General features: G+C 51.2%; 1 protein-coding gene across 5 annotated transcripts in view; it reads right to left on the reverse strand.

Moving 5' to 3' along the window:
• SEC14L1 (SEC14 like lipid binding 1) overlaps positions 1-18,773 on the reverse strand; it is a 72,894-nt gene that overhangs the window by 23,122 nt on the left and 30,999 nt on the right. For 4 of the 5 annotated variants that reach the window (XM_059150286.1, XM_059150284.1, XM_059150285.1 and 1 more), the window contains 11 exons: positions 14,831-14,980; positions 14,582-14,713; positions 12,462-12,590; positions 11,228-11,462; positions 9,689-9,798; positions 7,940-8,129; positions 6,143-6,231; positions 5,105-5,175; positions 4,032-4,203; positions 3,587-3,721; positions 1,541-1,675 (listed from right to left, as the gene is read on the reverse strand). In XM_059150286.1, coding sequence (XP_059006269.1) covers positions 1,541-1,675; positions 3,587-3,721; positions 4,032-4,203; positions 5,105-5,175; positions 6,143-6,231; positions 7,940-8,129; positions 9,689-9,798; positions 11,228-11,462; positions 12,462-12,590; positions 14,582-14,713; positions 14,831-14,980 — 1,548 coding nt within the window. The remainder of the gene's footprint in view (positions 1-1,540; positions 1,676-3,586; positions 3,722-4,031; positions 4,204-5,104; positions 5,176-6,142; positions 6,232-7,939; positions 8,130-9,688; positions 9,799-11,227; positions 11,463-12,461; positions 12,591-14,581; positions 14,714-14,830; positions 14,981-18,773) is intronic. The other variant, XM_059150288.1, reaches the window with a different exon arrangement.

An 18,773-nucleotide genomic window follows, 5' to 3' on the forward strand; every position in this document is an offset into this window, starting at 1 on the left:
GAACAGTGGCAGCCAGGGCCCGCCAAGTGGCCTGGGCCAGGGGAGGGCTGTGGGGACTGAGCGCCCACCTCAAACTCCAACCTCCTCACTGCGCCCCAGGCAAGGTTCCCAGCAGGGACTGATCAGAGTCAGACCTGAGCACGTTACTGGGGGCGCAATGGGAGGACTGAGCGCGGCGGTGAGAGCTCAGGCGGTGGCGTCCCCTCCTCCCAGGGCCACCCGGCTGGCGCTCTGCCCATCAGGCAGACCCCGCGATTCCACCACTGCAGCTTCTCAGCACAGAGCCACTCCCTCAGGATCTCCCTAAACAGAAGATTCCACGGGGCACGACAGTCCTGTCTGGGTGCCGTGACGGTCCTTGCGCAGCACAGTGGCTCCCCCCGCGCCAAGCTTTCCCCAGACACGGCCCCCTCTGCGGACCCCCCCGACCTTCACCGCGGGGACAGAGTTCAGCCCTTATTTCAGGGCTCTTATGGCCTTCACTCGTGTTTTACTTAACCCCCAGAGCAGGGCTTCGCATTCCGACGTAGAAAACTTCCACCTGCCACATGCCCCACGACGCAGGAGAACCGACCCCGCCAGGGAGCTCCCTGCCACAGACCACAGACCACAGACAGAGCGAGTTACCTAAGACAAAGAAGAACTCCGCCCGCGCCAGGCCTCTGAATACGGAATTACCAGAAATAATCCTCAAAAGACACAGCCATGAAAAATCTGAGATTTCCCCACCGAACCCACGCGTGCGGCAGACTGGATCTGCCCCTGCCTGTTCCAACACGGCAACAGCAGCTGCCTGCGCCACACGCAGCCGCGCGGGGACAGACGCCAGCAAGGACGGATGGCAGGTGGCAGTAAGGGGTAAGCCTGAGCGCAGGGCCCCAGTGCGCTGAGCCCTGGCTCGGTGCCCCGCACGGCAGTCCGGAGCAACCACCCCCAAGGCACAAAGGGCGCCACCCAGAGCTCAGGAAAGGCACTCGGTCGTGAGCCCTGAGAGCCCAGACCACCCGCCACATCCCAGGACACACAGCATCAGCCGGACACACAGTCCTCTTGCTTCCGTCCCTAACGTGGCCGTAAGAAGGGAAAACAGAGAAGTGCTACTTCTCCGGACCCTGCCCAACTTACAAAAAACGGGCAAATTCTTCCACAAACAGAAATAACTGAAGCCCGGTCACGAAGAGACAGACACGGAAAGCAGCCCTGCAGAGTCGTTAGCTGGCCTCAGGCGCAGAGTCCGCGTCCCACAGGGAAGCCTCCCCCACCAGCCACCCGCCCCGCGCCCGCGAGACCCTGGCAGAGCAGAGGTCAGGAGGCCTCGCCGCCTTCTGGGCGCAGGTCCCTCGAGAGACGCCTGTCCCTCAACGCAGACTTTCACCACAACTAAAGGTTTGGGAAAAAAAATAATAAACCCTAAAGGCCAAGACCAGAAAAAGCATTTGATGCTTCTGAAGGCGCTCTTGCTGGGAAGACGCGCTGAGGAAGGTCCCTGGGGAGACAGGGTGGGTCCCCGCCCCCCGGGCCCACGGCGCGGACGGCGCACCTCGTGCGGGGCTCCTTTGAAGACGCTTGCAGACTGGTAGATGGTCTCGGTCCAGAGCCGGAGGTCCTCGTTCTCCAGCTCCTCCGCAGTCCTGTACAGAGACTTGGGGACCAGTCCGCCCTCAGGCACCTCACACTGCAAACACAAACACAGCAGTGAACACTGTGCACACGGAAGGGGCCCTCTGAGAACCAATGCTCCGTGGCGGGCCACGTCCCGGCAGGCGCAATGACCCTGGCCGCTTGGGAACGGAACACGCTGGCACCGTCCCAATGCCAGCTGCAGGGCTGAGCAACGTGACTTTTTAAAACCTCTTAGATCTACGTGTACAGGCTGACGCCAATTTCCCAGAGAATTTACATTACTACGTAAGAGGGACGGGACTCCATTACTAATGCTGCTTCGTGGAAAAATGACAAGCAGTTACACAGCACTGTAAAGAGAAAACACGATGCTAAGAAATGTTTTGTTATCGGGGCGCCTGGGTGGCTCAGTGGGTTAAGCCTCTGCCTTCGGCTCAGGTCATGATCTCAGGGTCACAGGATGGAGCCCCACATCGGGCTCTCTGCTCAGCAGGGAGCCTGCTTTCCCCCTCTCTCTGTGTCTGCCTCTCTGTCTACTTGTGATCTCTGTCAAATAAATAAAGAAAATCTTTAAAAAAAAAAAAGCTTTACTCTCAGCAACTACAGGCAGGTGTTTATTATAAACTTTGACCACTAATATATAATCAACGACGAAAGCTTTGTTGTGTAACCCAAGTCAGATCAGTCCACGACACGAGACAGAAAGTAATTAAGCAGAGCCTCTTCTGAGTCCGCTTACACTGGGCTAGGTTAATTAGAATCTCTATACTTCACGTATTTCCTAGCTGACCTTGATCTAGTGACTCAACACTGAGGTTCAGAGAATCTCAGCACCTCCTACACGGCCTGGGAGGCGGTGAGCCAGAGGCAGCCTCTGTCAGATGGACCCGCAGGGAGCGCGGGAGAGCCTGGCCCCCTGCATGGACTAGGACGACTCTGATGGTGGGGAGCGCATCACAGTCGGTCCGGTGCGCCGTGAGTGAGGTCTCCCTCTGCTCCAGCTCACAGTCAGAAGGACCAACCACTTCTGGACTGTTCCTAATGTGAGTCGTCTGGGGGGGTCTCTCCACAGCTGACCTCCTAGGTTAATCTCCCGGCCCTCGGTCAGGGAGGGTCCTGAGGCTCCCCAGCCCCTTGCACCGTGCTGTGCCGATATCTGCCATTCCTGACGCGGGACCGAGGCCCTGAAAGCTGAATCCAAACTCCTCTAACCAACCCGAAGACTCCCCTGAAAACCCGGTTTGTTAGCTAAATACGCGTATCCAAGCTAGTGTGTACACCTCTCAAAAGGACAACTTTATTTTCCATAGGCTGATAGAGATCCTTTCTCTAAGGACAACCAGGCTGCCCTCTGGCTTTAGCTGTCAACAGAGGAAGCCACCTGGGCCCCTGCAGCCTTTGGTCTCCCTCACCCTCACGGGAGTCGGTCACGCCCCGGGGGCTGTGGTGCTCAAGGACCCTCATCACAGTCCAGGGCAGAGAGGCGGATGTGGCCACCCGATAGCCACGCCACGCCACAAATCCAAGCCCCCAGATGACAGGAGTAGTTCTCTTAGCGTGTCCCCTTCAAAATGTCCTCCTTATTTAGTGTCAAGGGGGTGATCTGGCAGAACCACGTGGAGCTTTTCAAAGTGTTTTTATAAAACGCACAGCTCCTCAGAACAGTTGTAAGAGTCTGAGCTGCACAGAACTGAGCAAATAAAGGTGCGATTACATTAGGCTCTAAAACACATTCTCATTATATTTAACAATGAAGAAATACACATGTTGCCAACAATTACCAAAACGGGTCTATGTGGTTTAGCCCTGGGTCAGAGAAATGTCAGCCAAACAAAGAAAAACAAAACAGAACAAAAAACAATAATCCAAACTGAAAGTCTGAAAATCGTTTATACCAACCAACAGCCACCTTTCCCACCCCCGTAAAGCCGCCGAACGCAGAGCGGCTTGCCCCGATACGTACCATGCACTCCCCGCTCAGGAAATCTGGGATGATCTCTTTATCGATGTAGTCCAGCAGGCCTCCGGGGCCCTGGTAGTCATTTCCTGCATAAATCAGGAATTTCCTTCTGGTGTTGTCATCAATGAATGGACTAACCTGCAGGTAATGAGAAAAGACCGTGCAGGCATTTCGCTCTGCTGTGTGATTTCCAAAGATTAAAATCACCCTGCGACAGTATGAGTGGGGGGCGGGCAGGGAGCCCGACACACTTTTTCCGTAACGTCTATTTGTGTGACAAAAGGGCTCTCAGGAGCTCTTCGCCCCCTTCAGCGGTTTGAGAGGGCCTGCATGTTTCCACATTTGCTATTTCCTGACTAGTTAAGACGAACAGACACAGGGACAGGAAAGCCAGCCCAGGCGCCTCGTAAGTGGCTCCCGGCTTGGGCCGCGGCGCAGCCACACTCACCAGCGTCCAGAGGACTGGGAAGACGCGGGGAGCGCGCAGGATGAGGAGGCGGCCGAGCGTTTCAGGGTAGTTGGCCTCTACCACCTCTATGATGCGCAGCAGGGCCTTGACGCCAGGTCTCCACAGGTGGCGCATGTTGAGCCCCTCCAGGTCCACCAGGCAGGTCCACGAGCTGTGGGGGTGCAGATGTGTGAGCCACGCACTAGACACGCACACGTGCAAAACCCATCCTAAGCGAACTTCTTGACAGTACGAAACCGCCGTTTAGAGCCGTTGCCAAAACCAGACCAGTTTCTAAAACATCAAGCGCCAGGAACTGCGCTTTCAGCCCGAGGCCCGCAGCGCACGGACCCATGGGGGAGCCCCGTCCCGGAGCAGCAGCAGGTCCGCGGCTCACTCACCGCAAGGACCCACCCGGACCCACGCGCGACCCCGTAGACAAGGCACCCAATGCACTGGGCCCAACTCGCCGGGCCACGACAGACCGAGCAGGCCACGAGTCTGGCTTCTGACGCCCGGCATGCCTGAAGCGCCAGCAGCTCTGCCCTGGCAGACACGACGTACTGGAGCCAACGCTGCAGCCGGGACAGGAACCTCGAGACTCCCTCCTGCCAGGCGGCACCACCCTCCCAGGTCCCCCGCTGGGCCTTCCTATGTCCACCCCCCCGCCACCGCACATTTCCCAAACAGTTCACCGTAGCAACAAGTGCGGCTCAGAAATGCAGATCCTCGCAGCCCGCAGCTTAAAGACAGAGCCAACCTGCGGCCCGGGGCTCCCGAGGACCCGCGGAAACCGGACAGGCCGACCCACTCAGACTGAGGGGACAGCAGTGCCTCACTCAGGGCAACAGATATCAAAATCCAGCACCCACCCCTCCCAACCGACCCAACTGCATGTATGGCTTTCGGTCTCCCCACCTTCTGGAATACTGCAGACAACGGGAAGCCATTTAGATTTGGTTCTAGAAATCTAAAAGCCTAAAAATCAAACCAGATTTTGGCCCCACAGTCAACTAGAGATATTTACCCCACATTCTCAATAAGCTGGAAGGGAAAACGAAATCAGCATCTACCTGATGGGCCGACCGAAGACTTCTGTATTTTCTTCACACCGCCTCAGCCCCTCTTCGTTTATGGAGAGAACCTGTGTGTGAAATGGCCACAAAAGCCCACGATGAGTCTAAGTAACAGCACTGCGTCAAGCTATGAAACAAAGTGACAATCACACCGCCTGCTGAGCAGAGAGCCCGATGTAGGGCTCGATCCTAGGACCCTGGGACCATGGGCTGAGCCGACGGCAGACGCTTAACCCACTGAGCCGCCCAAGCGCCCCTGGTTGTTTCGTCTTTAATTTAAGCACATCCTTCTCTTCGTAACTGCCCGCGCTGCAGAGGCTGAAATGGGCGGGGAGCCTGGAGCTCAGGGGGCAGGAAGGAAGCATTTATAATCGTCCAGGTAAGAGATGTGAAGACCTGCGGGTAAGGCAGCGCCGGGCAAACACTGCGAGAGGCTTGACCTGAGAGACAGCTCAGGAGGGGAGGGGAGGGGTAGGACCAGGAGGACCCCAAACTCAAGTCATCTTGAGTGGCTCTACAGATTTTGTGTTGATGCTTCCCTATGAAAAACATTTTTATAACTTCCATGCCCTCTTTTGAAATTTTAAAAATATATTAACAGATTGGCCTGTTTTTAAATGGGAATTTTATGTTTTAATTATCATTGCTTTGAAAACATACAGTTTTTACTACATCAGTCACCGCACAGTGCTTGATTCGTTTTTGCTGTGCTGTTCCACGGCTCACGGCCTGCGCCTAACGCCCGGTGCCCCATGCAGCCCGCGCCTCCTTAATACCCATCACCGGCCTCACCCAACCCCACGGCCCCCCCGGAAAGCCCATTTTTTCCCCGGAGTCCACAGTCTTTCGTGGTTCACCTCCCCCTGTGATTCCCCCCCTCACTCCCCCCTCTGATCTCCTAATGTCCTCCACGCTGTTCCTCACGCTCCACAGATGAGCGACTGGCCTAATGGCGACGCTTTCCATGCTCGTTATCGCGGTGAGGTCAGCTCGCTGCTGGCGGGAGGGGGGGCGACCTCCCCAGCAGGCACTTACGTAGCGCAGCAGAGCCTCCTCCCCGAGGGCTCGCACCAGGCCCTTGGTGTCCATCTGCCCCAGCCGGAGCACGTACAGCGGCCGCCCGTCTGCAGGGGGAGAGCAAGGGAGCATCAGCCGCGTTGCTGAAGAGAAGCGGACAGGGCCACCCTAGGAGCCTTACCGAGGAGCCCGCCTTCCCACTCAGAAGCCGCGGCTGGCTGTGTGTGGACAGGAGCGCCCCCCGCCGCTGCCCCTGTGCCCAGGATAAGACACACCAGTCCCATCTCAGCCTCTCATCCGGCTCTAGCGACAGGTACTGGACGGGGTGGCCGCTAGGCCTCCTCACTTCAACACCAGACGGCGGAGCAGAGCGGACTTTCAGTGCGGGGGGGGGGGGGGGGCGTCCGCCTCCGAATATCCACAGAAACTTTTTTTTGTGATAATGGAGAATTTTAAAATTTTGTTTCTTAAAGAAAACACTTTTTTTTTTTTTTCCATTTCACGAGTTAACAAAACGTTAACGTCTAGATCTTTTTTTAAAAAGCCAGCGTCCCCTGATTCCCACCCACAGGATCAGGACCAATGAGGACTTCCAGGACATTTTTAAATCCGCCCCAAGTAGCACACGTTGGCTCTACGTGTTTACAGCCCGGAGGTGTAGCAGATGAAACCCGAGAGGAACCCCCTCACTTATACAAATGCTCTGTCTTCACGGGCTAGCGACACAGAGGGAGAAAGATCTCGGTGGCCACAGTGTCCTCTGGAGTCCACTGAGACTCCCGACACTCAGTGCCACAGGGGAGTGGCAGAAAGGCCAGGAACGGCATCTGCTACTGACAAGCCACTGCGACTTGTCTTCTGAGACTGGAGGGTCAGCCCTGTCATCTTGACAAAGAAGTCCAAATTTTCCTTGTATTTATCACTCGGCCTGGGTCTAGATCTGTTCTACTTAAAACAGAAAGGTCTTTGTGCTCCTAAATCTTGTTGAAAGGAAGATTTATAAAAGGTGTCTTTATAAAATCTATAAAAGGTGTATTTATAAAATACATTTGTTAATGTTTCACTATCAAACTTTAATCTTTGAAGGGTGGGCAAGTAGAATAAACATATGTCGCTAGGATAAACAAAGAGCTACAATTAATCTGGGACAGTACAGAAGATGAGGTCTGGAGAACAGACAAATGCGAGCTGCTCTGTTTTGGAAGAATCTGCTGGGGGGGGGGGTGGCGGCAGTTCCAGGGCCATCCGTGTGCCTGCTCTACACCCCGATTCCATTCTGTCCAGCTCTGGACCAGCGAAGAGTGAGCATGACCCTGGCAAACGCCGGCTTTCCTGCGAGGCGCGCCATGGAACGCGATCCCAGAGAACTGCGCTCGGCTTAACCCACCCTTCGTTTTAGGGGCATCGCTTCCTTGGCTTGTGTTTTGCTTCCTGCCCAAAGCACAGCTGAAGTGCCTCACTGTTTTGATATAGAAAATCTGGCTACATACTGTCCTAGGTCTTGTAGGGACTGCAGTTAGTGAACGTCCCTTTACTAGCACTGTGCTCCTGAAAGCGCTGCCCTCCAACACGCCAGTTTTTTAAATGAGTCAAAACAAAGTCAGAGGAGGTGAAAACACTTGGTGGCCAAGGGGCCACGAGCCAATGGAAGGAGCAGACCGCCCGCCCCTGCTGCTCTATGGGGGGCTTCGGGGGGCTTCCGAGGCGGGGGGTGGAAGGGCTAGACGTATGGATGGACCCCACTCTGTTCCCAAGACGGGCCCCTTCGACCGCACGCAGTGTGGCCTTGAAGCACGTCCAGGACACCCAGCCCACCTTTGTCGTGGTGGTGCCAGCCCCCCGCGTAGTAGTCCTGCAGGACCTGCGGGGGGCTCCAGGTCTCCAGAATGTAGTCCACCTGGTGCTGCTTTCGCCAAGTCAAGGACTGACACAGGATCTCTCTGGCTTTGTCGATATTGAAGTCCCGGGCACGTAGGAACCGGAGAATATGCTCGTCTTTCGGGATCTAGTGAGAGGAAAGATGTTTCTAAGCAGTGTTAAAAGTTGCTAAGGGGAAAAAAAAGAAACCAAGTTACTAAGGGAATAACACTCTAAAACTGTCACTTTTCACCAGAGGGAGCTGCATTATCACACTACTTAAAATTAACCGTTACTAGAGAAAACCTTCCTCAATGCTTTAGAAAATCGGTATCGTTAATCGGAATAATCTTTATCGTGGCCCATTTCAGTTTTGGCCAAGTAGAGCATAACTCGTTAAACATCAGATGCTTCAATCCACAGGACTGACGGAGGGTTACGAGCCGGGCGCACTTCTCCACACTTTCAGGCCACTAGAACAAGCGTGACGATACACAGTGCTGATGGTGGTCGGGCTGGTGACATTCGTAACGCACTCCTCCTCTAAAGTCTGCTACCGTGCAAGGTGGCCAAAACCACGTCGGAGTCTCCTCTGGCCTGGCCGTCTTCCTCTGCGGCCACGCGCTCGCCGCTGGTCCACAGGGGACAGGAGGGCGGCGGGAGGGGAGCCTGCCAAGGGCCGCACTGCCGGGAGAGCACGAGGCACGGAGGGGACGTCGCTGCCGCCCACACCTGGCTTCAAAGCCTCACCCCAGTGCTCACTCGCCTCAGGCAAGTGACTTCACTGCTCCGTGCCTTAGGTCCCTCCTAGGACAGAAACGCCACCACCTCAGGGAGGACCTCATTGAGATCGTGAGAGCACCTGGGCCAGGCTGAGCGCACCACAACTGACAGCCGTGATGACAGGTGCTGTGGTCTCGACAAGTGACCCTGAACAGTCCTCAGAACATGGCTCTTGTAACCTGGGCTGATGGCTCACAGAACCCGAGCGCAGGCCCGCTCCGCGCAACCCCAGCTTCCCTTCACTACGGGACGCCAGCCCCCAGCCGGACACGCCAGTCTGCCTGTGCTGGCCACCAGCCCCCTATCGGTATGAAGCTTGATAGAAAAACCGGATTTCTTAACAAGGCTAAAATTCTACCAAAAACCTCAAAATGAAAGCTCAAACACTTCTGGTCTTGGAACCATCTGTGAAATCCTTCCAAAGCTTCTGAAAATTAAACCATCTGAATCCTTGGGGGCGCCTGGATGGCTCGGTCGGTTGAGTGTCTGGCTCTTGGTTTCAGCTCAGGTTGTGATCTCAGGGTTGCGGGACGGAGCCCCAGGTCGCGCTCCTCGCTCAGCTATTCTCTCCCTCTTCCCCCCCATCCCTCCCCTACTCTATCGAAAATAAATAAATACATAATCTTTTAAAAACCTGAATATTTGGAATATAATATTGCCTTGTAACTTGACCTATAATTGTTTTTAAGGGAGACCCTCCTCTGGTAAACCTCGAAAAGCTCAGCTGATCGTACACAGCAGGGCTTCTCAACTCGCCAGGAGGGACTCGGATGCCACATCCAGAAATACAGATCCCCTGACACTGGGACTGAGAGGGACAGCCCCAGCTACGGCAACTGGGAACGTGTACTCTACGAAACTATGAGCAGGACCAGGTCCAGAGCAACAAAGACAGCACCGTGCACAGGGGGTGTGGGTTCTCACTTTGCCCTTATGGGTCTCCTGGAGCCACTGGCGAAGTCGGATCAGGCAGCTCTCCTGTAGCGGGGTCAAATCACCCAGGTACCTCTTGATGTAGTCCGCATCTAGTTTGTCTGCAATAGAAGTTATGGACAACACTTACATAGAGAACACTGGAGCGTGGAGGCTTCCAGAGTGGTCCTGCTCAGCAAAGTTAAGTGTGGTTCCTTGAGTCGCAGAACTCAACACCACCCCAGGGACTACAGAGCCAAGCCGGCATCCTGGAGACCCTCGGGGAGAGTCTATAAGATCAAATCACTGACCAAGCCCCGGGTCCAGCTAGTGATTCAGTTACATTCCCTGATCACTACATGGTCAACTCTCTTTGCAAAATTACAACGCTACTCACGACAGGAGAAAATCTGTAACAGATGATGAGTGACTATTTTAATTCAAACTTATATAAAGAAGACCTACGTGACATAGAAGTATGAAATAAACCAAGCATGTAGACTTAAACCTATTCTGAAAAGAGCTACTGCGCTCAAGAATACAAGAGGGGCGCCGGGGTGGCTCAGTGGGCTAAAGCTGCTGCCTTCAGCTCGGGTCATGATCTCAGGGTCCTGGGATCGAGGCCTGAGTCAGGCTCTGCTCAGCGGGAGCCTGCTTCCCCCTCTCTCCGCCTGCCTCTCTGCCTACTTGTGATCTCTGCCTGTCAAATAAATAAAATCTTGAAAAAAAAAAAAAAGAATACAAGAAATCTTCTTCATGATCGGGTACCTAAAATACAGCAAACGCTCATGAGGTGGAAAAATAAAATGTGTCCCCAAACCAATTTAAGTCTCCGCCACCTGCGACCTACTGAATGGCAAACAAATCGCACAGTTTCGCTACAGAGAAGAAAGCGTGGAAAGAGAAACCAATACTTCAACAAAACTTAGGAGTGGTAGAATTTTCTTGGGCGGTTTCACAGTGGGCATCACTCTGAGAAATAAACAGGTGTGTGCGCATGCACGTGTTGTGTGTGTACACGTGTTTAGCACAGCACACCGGCTACGTGCAGACCCCAGAGCCAGCCACCTCAGCTCAGTCCCAGTGCCACCACCCGCCAGGTGTGTGACTCTGTGCAAGTTACTCAGCATCTCTGGGCCTCAGTTCACTCATGCAGAAAATGAGGGTAATACGCACTTTGTAGTAAGACGGAACCACGGTCAAGTGCGTAAATTTTCATTCAGTGCTGACCACAGGTTCTAGCACAGAGTATAAGGTGTTTGATGGTGACACAGCTGTGAAAAGGATTAGTTGCTACCTTTCATTCACTAAAGATGCCCTCAAAATAAACACGTTTCCTGGTATCAAGAAAAGAATAACTTGATATAACCCTTCCTGCCCATTAAAAAACATTAAAATGTTTCTTCATTCTAGGAAAAAAATAAAAGGTGGCCAAGGGACTAATTATCTGCACGCGACCTCAGGAAACAAGCATGGCTGGAGGAAGCCGAGGGAAAGGACTCGGCGGAGTCCCCTGGCCTGGCTCGCGGGACGACCCTCTCTCCAACGCACCGTCCGGGGTCCCCGCCGTGGGCTCGGGCGGCCCGCTGGGGCTGCTGAGGGCCTCGCTGCCCGGCCCCTCTGCCTGGGCAGCGTCTGGAACCACAACAGCTAAGGACGCTGCCTGCTTCTTGCACGACGAGGAGGCCTCGGAGGACGGGGCAATGGAAGGCGGAGTCCAGCGGGGCACGAACGTTATGCCTTCTTCTTCCAGCTGACGAAGATAGTATTCGATGATTTCTTTTCCCTTTAAACAAAACCAATTTTAAGGTTAGCGTATATTCGACATTCAAATCTTTCCATCTCCTTCAGGTTTTTAAAACACTAATAAAAACTGAATTGCTACAGAATAAATCTATAAAAAGAAAAGTGAAATGCCTTTGTGTTTTTTGTTTTTCATAATTGTTTTACTTCCTTTCTCCAAAGGTCTAGAAAATCATATCTAAAGATACAGAATTTCTTTTTAGGACGAGTTAGAAGCACTGATTTATCACACTTGTACTCAGCGTATGCTTTGTGTCTCCATCCAAATTCGAACACCTTGAGAAGAAAGCAGGCCTTCCAGAAGCTCTCAGAACCCCACATGGATACACTTCACAACCATATTACACAGCAACACTGAGCAGCGGGATAAAAACGAGAAGGAAATGGGGGTGCCTGGTGGCCCAGTTGGTTAAGCATCCGACTCTTGATTTTAGCTCAGGTCGTGGTCTCAGGGTTGTGAGATCAAGCCCCACATCAGGCTTTGGGCTCAGCGGGGAGCCTGCTTGAGATTCTCTTTCCTTCTCCCTCTGTACCTTCCCACTGCGCTCATACACTCCCCCAACCCAATCAAATAAATAAATCTTTACAAAAAAATGAGAAGGAAAGTTTTACCACACAGATAATAATAATCCGACGGCTGGGGACCCTCAGGAGATCCCCGGCAAGCGTCCCCTCGAGCAGTGTCTCCTTGAGCAGTGTCTCCTGCCCACAGACCCAAAGGTGGCAGCTGGGGGTGCTGCACGCCGGCGGCTCCGCCTCACCCAGCCCAACTTGACTCCACTGGCTGCCAGCATCATCCGAGCCCCCACCCTACCCTACACTGCCCTGGAACACAAGGCTCAGGGAAAAGCCAAGTACTTCCTTGTCTTGAAACAGCGGGGATCCCTGAACGTCCATTTCCAGCCTTCTGAAAGCACTGCCAGCTCGGAGCACCTCAGAGGCTCTTGCCTCCGCTTTCCATAAAATCCCAATGTGGACTCACTTTTTTAATGTTACTGGTGTACTGTTTCATTGCAATTTTTTCCACTGTACTTTCAAAACCAAAGAAAGATTTAATATCTAAACTTGCAGACTGTTCAAAACAAGTCCAATCTTCATTTTCCGGGTGAACCTGTAGATAAAGGAGAGACAGTCCCATGAGAGACAGTCCCGTTAACTATGCTGACAACTGACAAGGTCATCTGCTCTTCAATCAACTGGCAAACAAAAGAAAACATTTTATTTGACCAATAATGTTATTATCATGAAAGCACTAGATGGAAAAATGTACAGAAAGCTTCAAAATCATGAAAAGACTTAAATAATATTCTAAAATACTCTAAAAAAATTCTTAAAATGACTGTTCAAAGGAAAGCTTCAGGAGCGCCTGGGTGGCTCAGTGGATTAAAGCCTCTGCCTTTGGTGCAGGTCATGATCCCAGGGTCCTGGGATCGAGCCCCGCATTGAGCTCTCTGCTCGGCAGGGAGCCTGCTTCCGCCCCCCCCCCCACCGCCTCCTTGTGATCTCTCAAATAAATAAATAAAATCTTAAAAAAAAAAACAAAAAAACAAAAAAAGGAGAGCTTCCTTTTCATTCTTGGTTCACCCGCCACCGTATTTACTGAGCAGTGTTCTCCATCATAAACAAACCAAAGATCTCGGCCTTATGAAGCTGACGGTCTGGAGGGGGGGAATGGCAATTAGCCGTAAACGTACGAGGTAAGAAATTCTGTCATTGTTGGAAGACAAGCGCCAAGGGAGAAAGGAACAGTGGTGGAGCAGGCTAAAAGGACCGGGGTGTGTGTTGGGTTGGGGGGTGCGCAGGGAGACAGCAGAATTAAACAGGGTGTTCAGACTGGCTTCATCCAGAAGGGCAGACGGAGCACAGACTGAAGGGGGGGGCGCGTGTCAAGCAGAGACGGGGGCAGAGTGCTCCCAGCAGAGGGCGCGCTTGCAGCAAAGGTCCTTAGGGAAGCACGCCTAGGAGATGGGAGCCCCAAGACTGTGCGTAGGCCTGTGCACAAGGCAGGCAAGATGGTAGATGTGTGATTAAAAGAAAATGCAAGGCCTTATAAGCCACTGGAAGGTCCCTGGGCTCCTCCTCTGAGGGAAATTCAGTAACACTGTACAAAGTATGCCATGATCTGATATATGTTAAAAGGATCATTTTAAAAGGATGATTCAGCGCTACAGATATGCTGTAGGAAGGTTTGAGAGAAACAGACAGACCCTAGATCTTCTAATAATCTGGTAACAGAAGTTATTGAAGACCGGGCAGCAGATAAAAGCCCTCAGCCTCATCCTAGAGGAATGCATTACAGGTACCCCCTCCCCAGAGTCTGCATTCCACCACTTTGCTTTTCTGAAAGATCTACATATTTACCTAGTTTTGATAACCAAAAGAAATCCAAAGAGGATTTCCGCTTTTAGGAAAAAGGGCAAAAAGCAAAAACAGCATTCACTGTTTGCTTTGCAAAAGCTACTAGAGAGCAGCTCACACCCCAAGCCCAAGCCGTGAGATGGTCGCCAAGGTCGCTCCTGGAGAGCCACACTCGGCATCCCAGCATCAGGACCCCGGAGCCTAGAGCCGAGTCTCTGAGCATCTGGGCTTTATCTGCATTTACTTAGTGCATTTGTTAGCAAGATGTGTCCTAAGGTCTCAGAAAACCTTAAAGAGGTTATTTTTTTTGAGTCTAGGAACGCTAACAAATTTTTCCATACAAACTCATGGTGATTTGCTGTTTCGCTTTGCCCCATTTCGGCGTACGTTCACAGGAACACTCTACTTTCAGAAAGCGGAGGAAAACTAGCTTGGGCCCTTCCACATATACTTCTAGAGTGTCAGAGTGGCGCCCGAGGGAAAGGGACACATTAAGGTAACATTTAAAGACAAATCAAGGCATCACCAGGCTCCCTTAACTGCTACGATAACGTAGTCCATTCTGCAATAAAGCACACTCGCCACCTTGCTGATCCCACCAACAAAAAATGAGGGACCACAGCTGCTGCGGAGCCGCCCTCCGAGACGAGGCAGCGGATGGCGGTGACAAGTGGGGGCCAAGCAACCCTCTACCCAGAGTGCGGCGGCCGCATTCGTGTCTGTCCCCGAAGGCCAGTTACTCACGGTGTAGCAGCAGTGCTCATTGATGATGACCCGATTAGAAAATGTTTCATTGTGAGCCTCAATGTGCAAAGTTCGTTCCCGAGAATTCAGTGAGTTTTTCTGGACAAAATAAACATAATCAACTCCCGCAATCTTTAGAGAAAACAAAATGAAGAGAGAAAGGGCTTATTAATAACACCAAATGCAACACGGGCTTTGAATATAAGTTCCTCTAGTTTGGGGAATGGCCTAAGGTGTCCCCACAGGCACCTTTTTAAGCAGCCTCGGTGCGTCTATGTCCAGCTTACAGCGCCGTTCTATAACGTGAATAGCCCCATCTTCACTCTTGAACTCATTCACAGTGTCACTGTCCACAAACATCGGGATCAAAGGACATGTAGGAAACCTCCTTTCATAGGCCTGTAAAAGAATTTTTTAAAAAAGAAATTGAACAGAGACGCAACACTGATACTCTCCCTGGGAAAAAAAGCATCTCTTAATACATGTCAACATGTTACATCAGAGCCATCTTCCTTTTTACATTATTAACCTCTGTTAAAAAAAAAAAAGACATTCTATGTTCATGGATTGGGAGAATCAACACAGTAAAGATGTCAACTCTCCCCATATGGATATAGAGGTTTAACATAATTCCTACAAAATCCCGGAAAGGCTTTTTATTTTTTAAGCTACAGACAAGATTATTTTAAAACTGTTAAGGAAAAGCAGAAAAACTGAAATAGCTATAACGATAGAAGACTATATTGGGAGGAGCCACTTTACATGATATGGTATCAGCGCCAACTACACAGCTACAGTGATCCAGGCTCTTGGCACTGGCAGAGGGATAGACCCAGAGATCGATGGACAGAGCAGAGAGCCGTAAACCAACACACAAATATGCCCAACTGATTTTTGGCAAAGGTGCAAAAGCAGTTCAATCGAAGAAGTATAGCCTTTTTTCCCAACAAATATTACTGGAAAAATTGCACACCGATAGGCAAGAAAAAAAAATGGACCTCGGGACTAAAAGTGGACCTAAACCACATACATGCCTTATATAAAAATTAAGTCAAAATGGATCAAGGACTTAAGCATTTTTGTAACCTTCTTGAAATGACACCACCATAAGGGCACCTGGGGGGCTCAGTCAGTTGAGTGTCCGGCTCTTAGTTTCAGTTCAGCTCCTGATCTCAGGGTCATGGGATTGAGCCCCATGTTGGGTTCCACACTTAGCACTGAGTCTGCTTGAGATTCTCTCTCTCTCTCCCTCTGCCTCTCCTCCCATAAAATAAATTAAATAAACTCTTAAAAAAAGAAAGAAATGACACCACTGGAGAAATGGAGAACAGATGAGTGGTTGCTGTGGGGTAAGGGCAGGGGGTGGGGTGTGACCAGAACAGGATAACAAAGAAAGCTGCTTGGAAACTGTTCTGTATCTTCACTGCATCAACATCAAGCCCTGGTTCCCACGATGTACCAGAGTTTACTAAAATGCTACCGGTGGGGGAAAATGGTTGAAGAGCAGACAGCATCTCTCCGTCTTATTCCTTATGAATAATGTATTATCAATATATCGTGAATCTTCAATTATCACAAAATTAAAAACTTTATTAAGAAAGAAAAGAAAATTTTACTTGTTATATAATTCATCCAAGCTTTCAGAACATGCACTCAGGCATCTGAGTTTGCCGTGTGTGTGTGTGTGTGTGTGTGTGTGTGTGTGTGTTTATTCATCTGTGAAGGTATCTTCGCTGAAGACCTTGCTACATTCACACTAAAACCTAAGCCGCCCAGCATCTCACAGGGGTGTGTGGGCGGGAAACCACTGGACTCAGGATGACAAGTGCGGGGCTGTAAGAAGGAGAATAAAAAAGAAGCCCAGGGCCCGGGCATCACTCCTCCAGCAGGCGGCCTAAAAATGTGGGGGAGGAGAGGCTGACTTCCCACCTCAATCACAACCAAGCACAGACTTAAGAACTGTACGGTACTAAAAAGATGAATGAAAATCTGAAGGCAACGCAGACTGCTCTGATCTCCCTTGGACTAGGCGTGAGTGGTCTGGGGCATCAGCAAACTAACGAGAGTGCTGTTTCTGCAGAAGTTTCCTGATGGGCCCCATGAAGACGCCTGATGTGTGAACAGAAGTAATACTCTGATCACACCTTTGCTAAAACTCCGTAAAGCACCAGAGCCACCCGCTAACCCTCCTCCAGCTGGTTTTCACTAGTCCTGCTGCAGGTGACCCGCAAGCCCTGTCACCTCTCCTCCCCCTCCGTAACACTGCAGCGTTACAGCAGCCGAAACCTTCAGGCTGTGCTGCCGCCATCTCTGTATTCAGCAGATCCCACGCTAGCGGGTGTGGGAGGGAGGAGAAATGGAAGCAGCCGGTTCAGGAAAGGGAGTCAGGGTAACGCAAAAGCATGTCCTAAGAATAAGCAAGTGCATAAAAGGCTTCAGGAGAAAGAGAATGCCTCAAGCTTTGGAGAGTTCGTGGTCTGGGAAGGCTGCACGGAAGAGGAAGGCTGACACTGGTCTGTTCATAATCAGCAAGGAGGGGAGAGATTTCCAGGAAAGAGAACCCAGGAGCGCACCTCAAGGGAATGTCGGGATGCAAAGAGGCACCTAAAGCTGGCGGGGGGCGGGGGGGGGGGAGACGGTGGGCTGCAGTGACACTGTGACAAGGCAGGTCTCTACTGGGACTGACCACATGGCCAGGCCCTGGGGGTGCAGTGCTGGTCGCCCTGGAGCTGACCGCCTCTGCACGGGATAGAGAAGGAAGGAACTGGACCATGTGATGAGAGTTGCCTTCTCAGAAAATTAATGACAGTCTTGCGTAGGGCAGTCTGGAAGGGAGGCCAAATTTATGTGGCCACCAGTTGTATTTGGTTTTTTGGATGTTTTTACTTTGAGAGTCAGAAACATTCTTCGTATTTATCTACTTCCCTCCTCCACTCAAATACGTTCTGAATCCCACTACTACTATAGTCTTGATAAATCACACAGTATTTGTCTCTTAATGCATTTTAAATAAACAACATTTAAGAAGTTTATCCAAGTGCTCAGATAACACCACAGAAAAGTCTCAAGGAGGCCCTAAAATTTGTTAAAGCACTACAGACATGAATTCTAGAAGAAAAATTTGTTATCATTTGTTCTACAGCCACTGAAAACCATCTAAACCGACTTCCAAACTGTAATGCATCAAACAAACAAATAAATCTGGCTTTGTACACTGCAACACCCTGACATACTGAAAACCCAAGAACACTAGGGCTTCAAACAAAACAATTCTCTTTAACCCACTGAGCCACCCAGGAGCCCCAAAACAATTCTCTTTAGGTTACATAAAAAAGCAAGCACTCGCCAAGAAACGGCATAAGCTAGGGTCTCTCCTACCCAAAGGCCTATTAGATCACTTTCCAAATACCCACAACAGCTTTTAAACTCCTGAAAGAGAGTGGCTGGCGCAGGGCATTTCCCACACAGCTTGGCCCATGATTCAAAACACAGGACAAACGCTGCGTTCCAGGTAAAGTCATCCGGCCGCGGAGATGCCTGTGCACAGACGCTCACGCGCACCTTAGGCGGCAGCCCTGCAAGCACAGGCCGAAAGCACCCACCTCCCTCCCTCCACGCGCTCCTGCTCGCTCGTCTGCCCCTCGTCTGCCCCGGTCACCCTGCCCCAGACCCGTTCCTCAGCCACAGAGCAGACACCAAATGCCATTTCTCTTGGCATTGCCTAAAACAACGTCACTGTTGGATAAACGTTCTTTGACTTATGGAATAAAACCTTACTAAATCCAGCTTTTTGTTTCTGTGCTCACCTAACCTGGGCCTATCTTTCAAGAGATATATATAAGATTAAGGAATTCTGTATACCATTGGCACAGAAAACCCTAACTTTCTAGAAGCCTGCAGAAAGCCTTAAGTCTCTGAAATTGCTTACAGATCCCAGATTCCAGGTTTCCAGTACCAATTAAAACCTACTAAGCTGCTACAACCTCTGAAAAATAGCAGCGCTCCAATTTAATTACAAACATTAATACATGTCCTAGTTTTAGCCACAGAAGGGCCTAGAAGCAATGACATCTCAGCAGCCACGAGAAACATGGCATCTAGATTGTGGTTTCTAAATACCACCCCTACCACGGAGGAACGCACACACCGTGAAGTGGCCGATGACAGGTCTGGAGGAAGGGAAGGTCAAGGT

Source organism: Mustela lutreola, chromosome 15 (genome assembly GCF_030435805.1).
Source record: "Mustela lutreola isolate mMusLut2 chromosome 15, mMusLut2.pri, whole genome shotgun sequence".
Lineage (NCBI taxonomy): Eukaryota > Metazoa > Chordata > Mammalia > Carnivora > Mustelidae > Mustela > Mustela lutreola.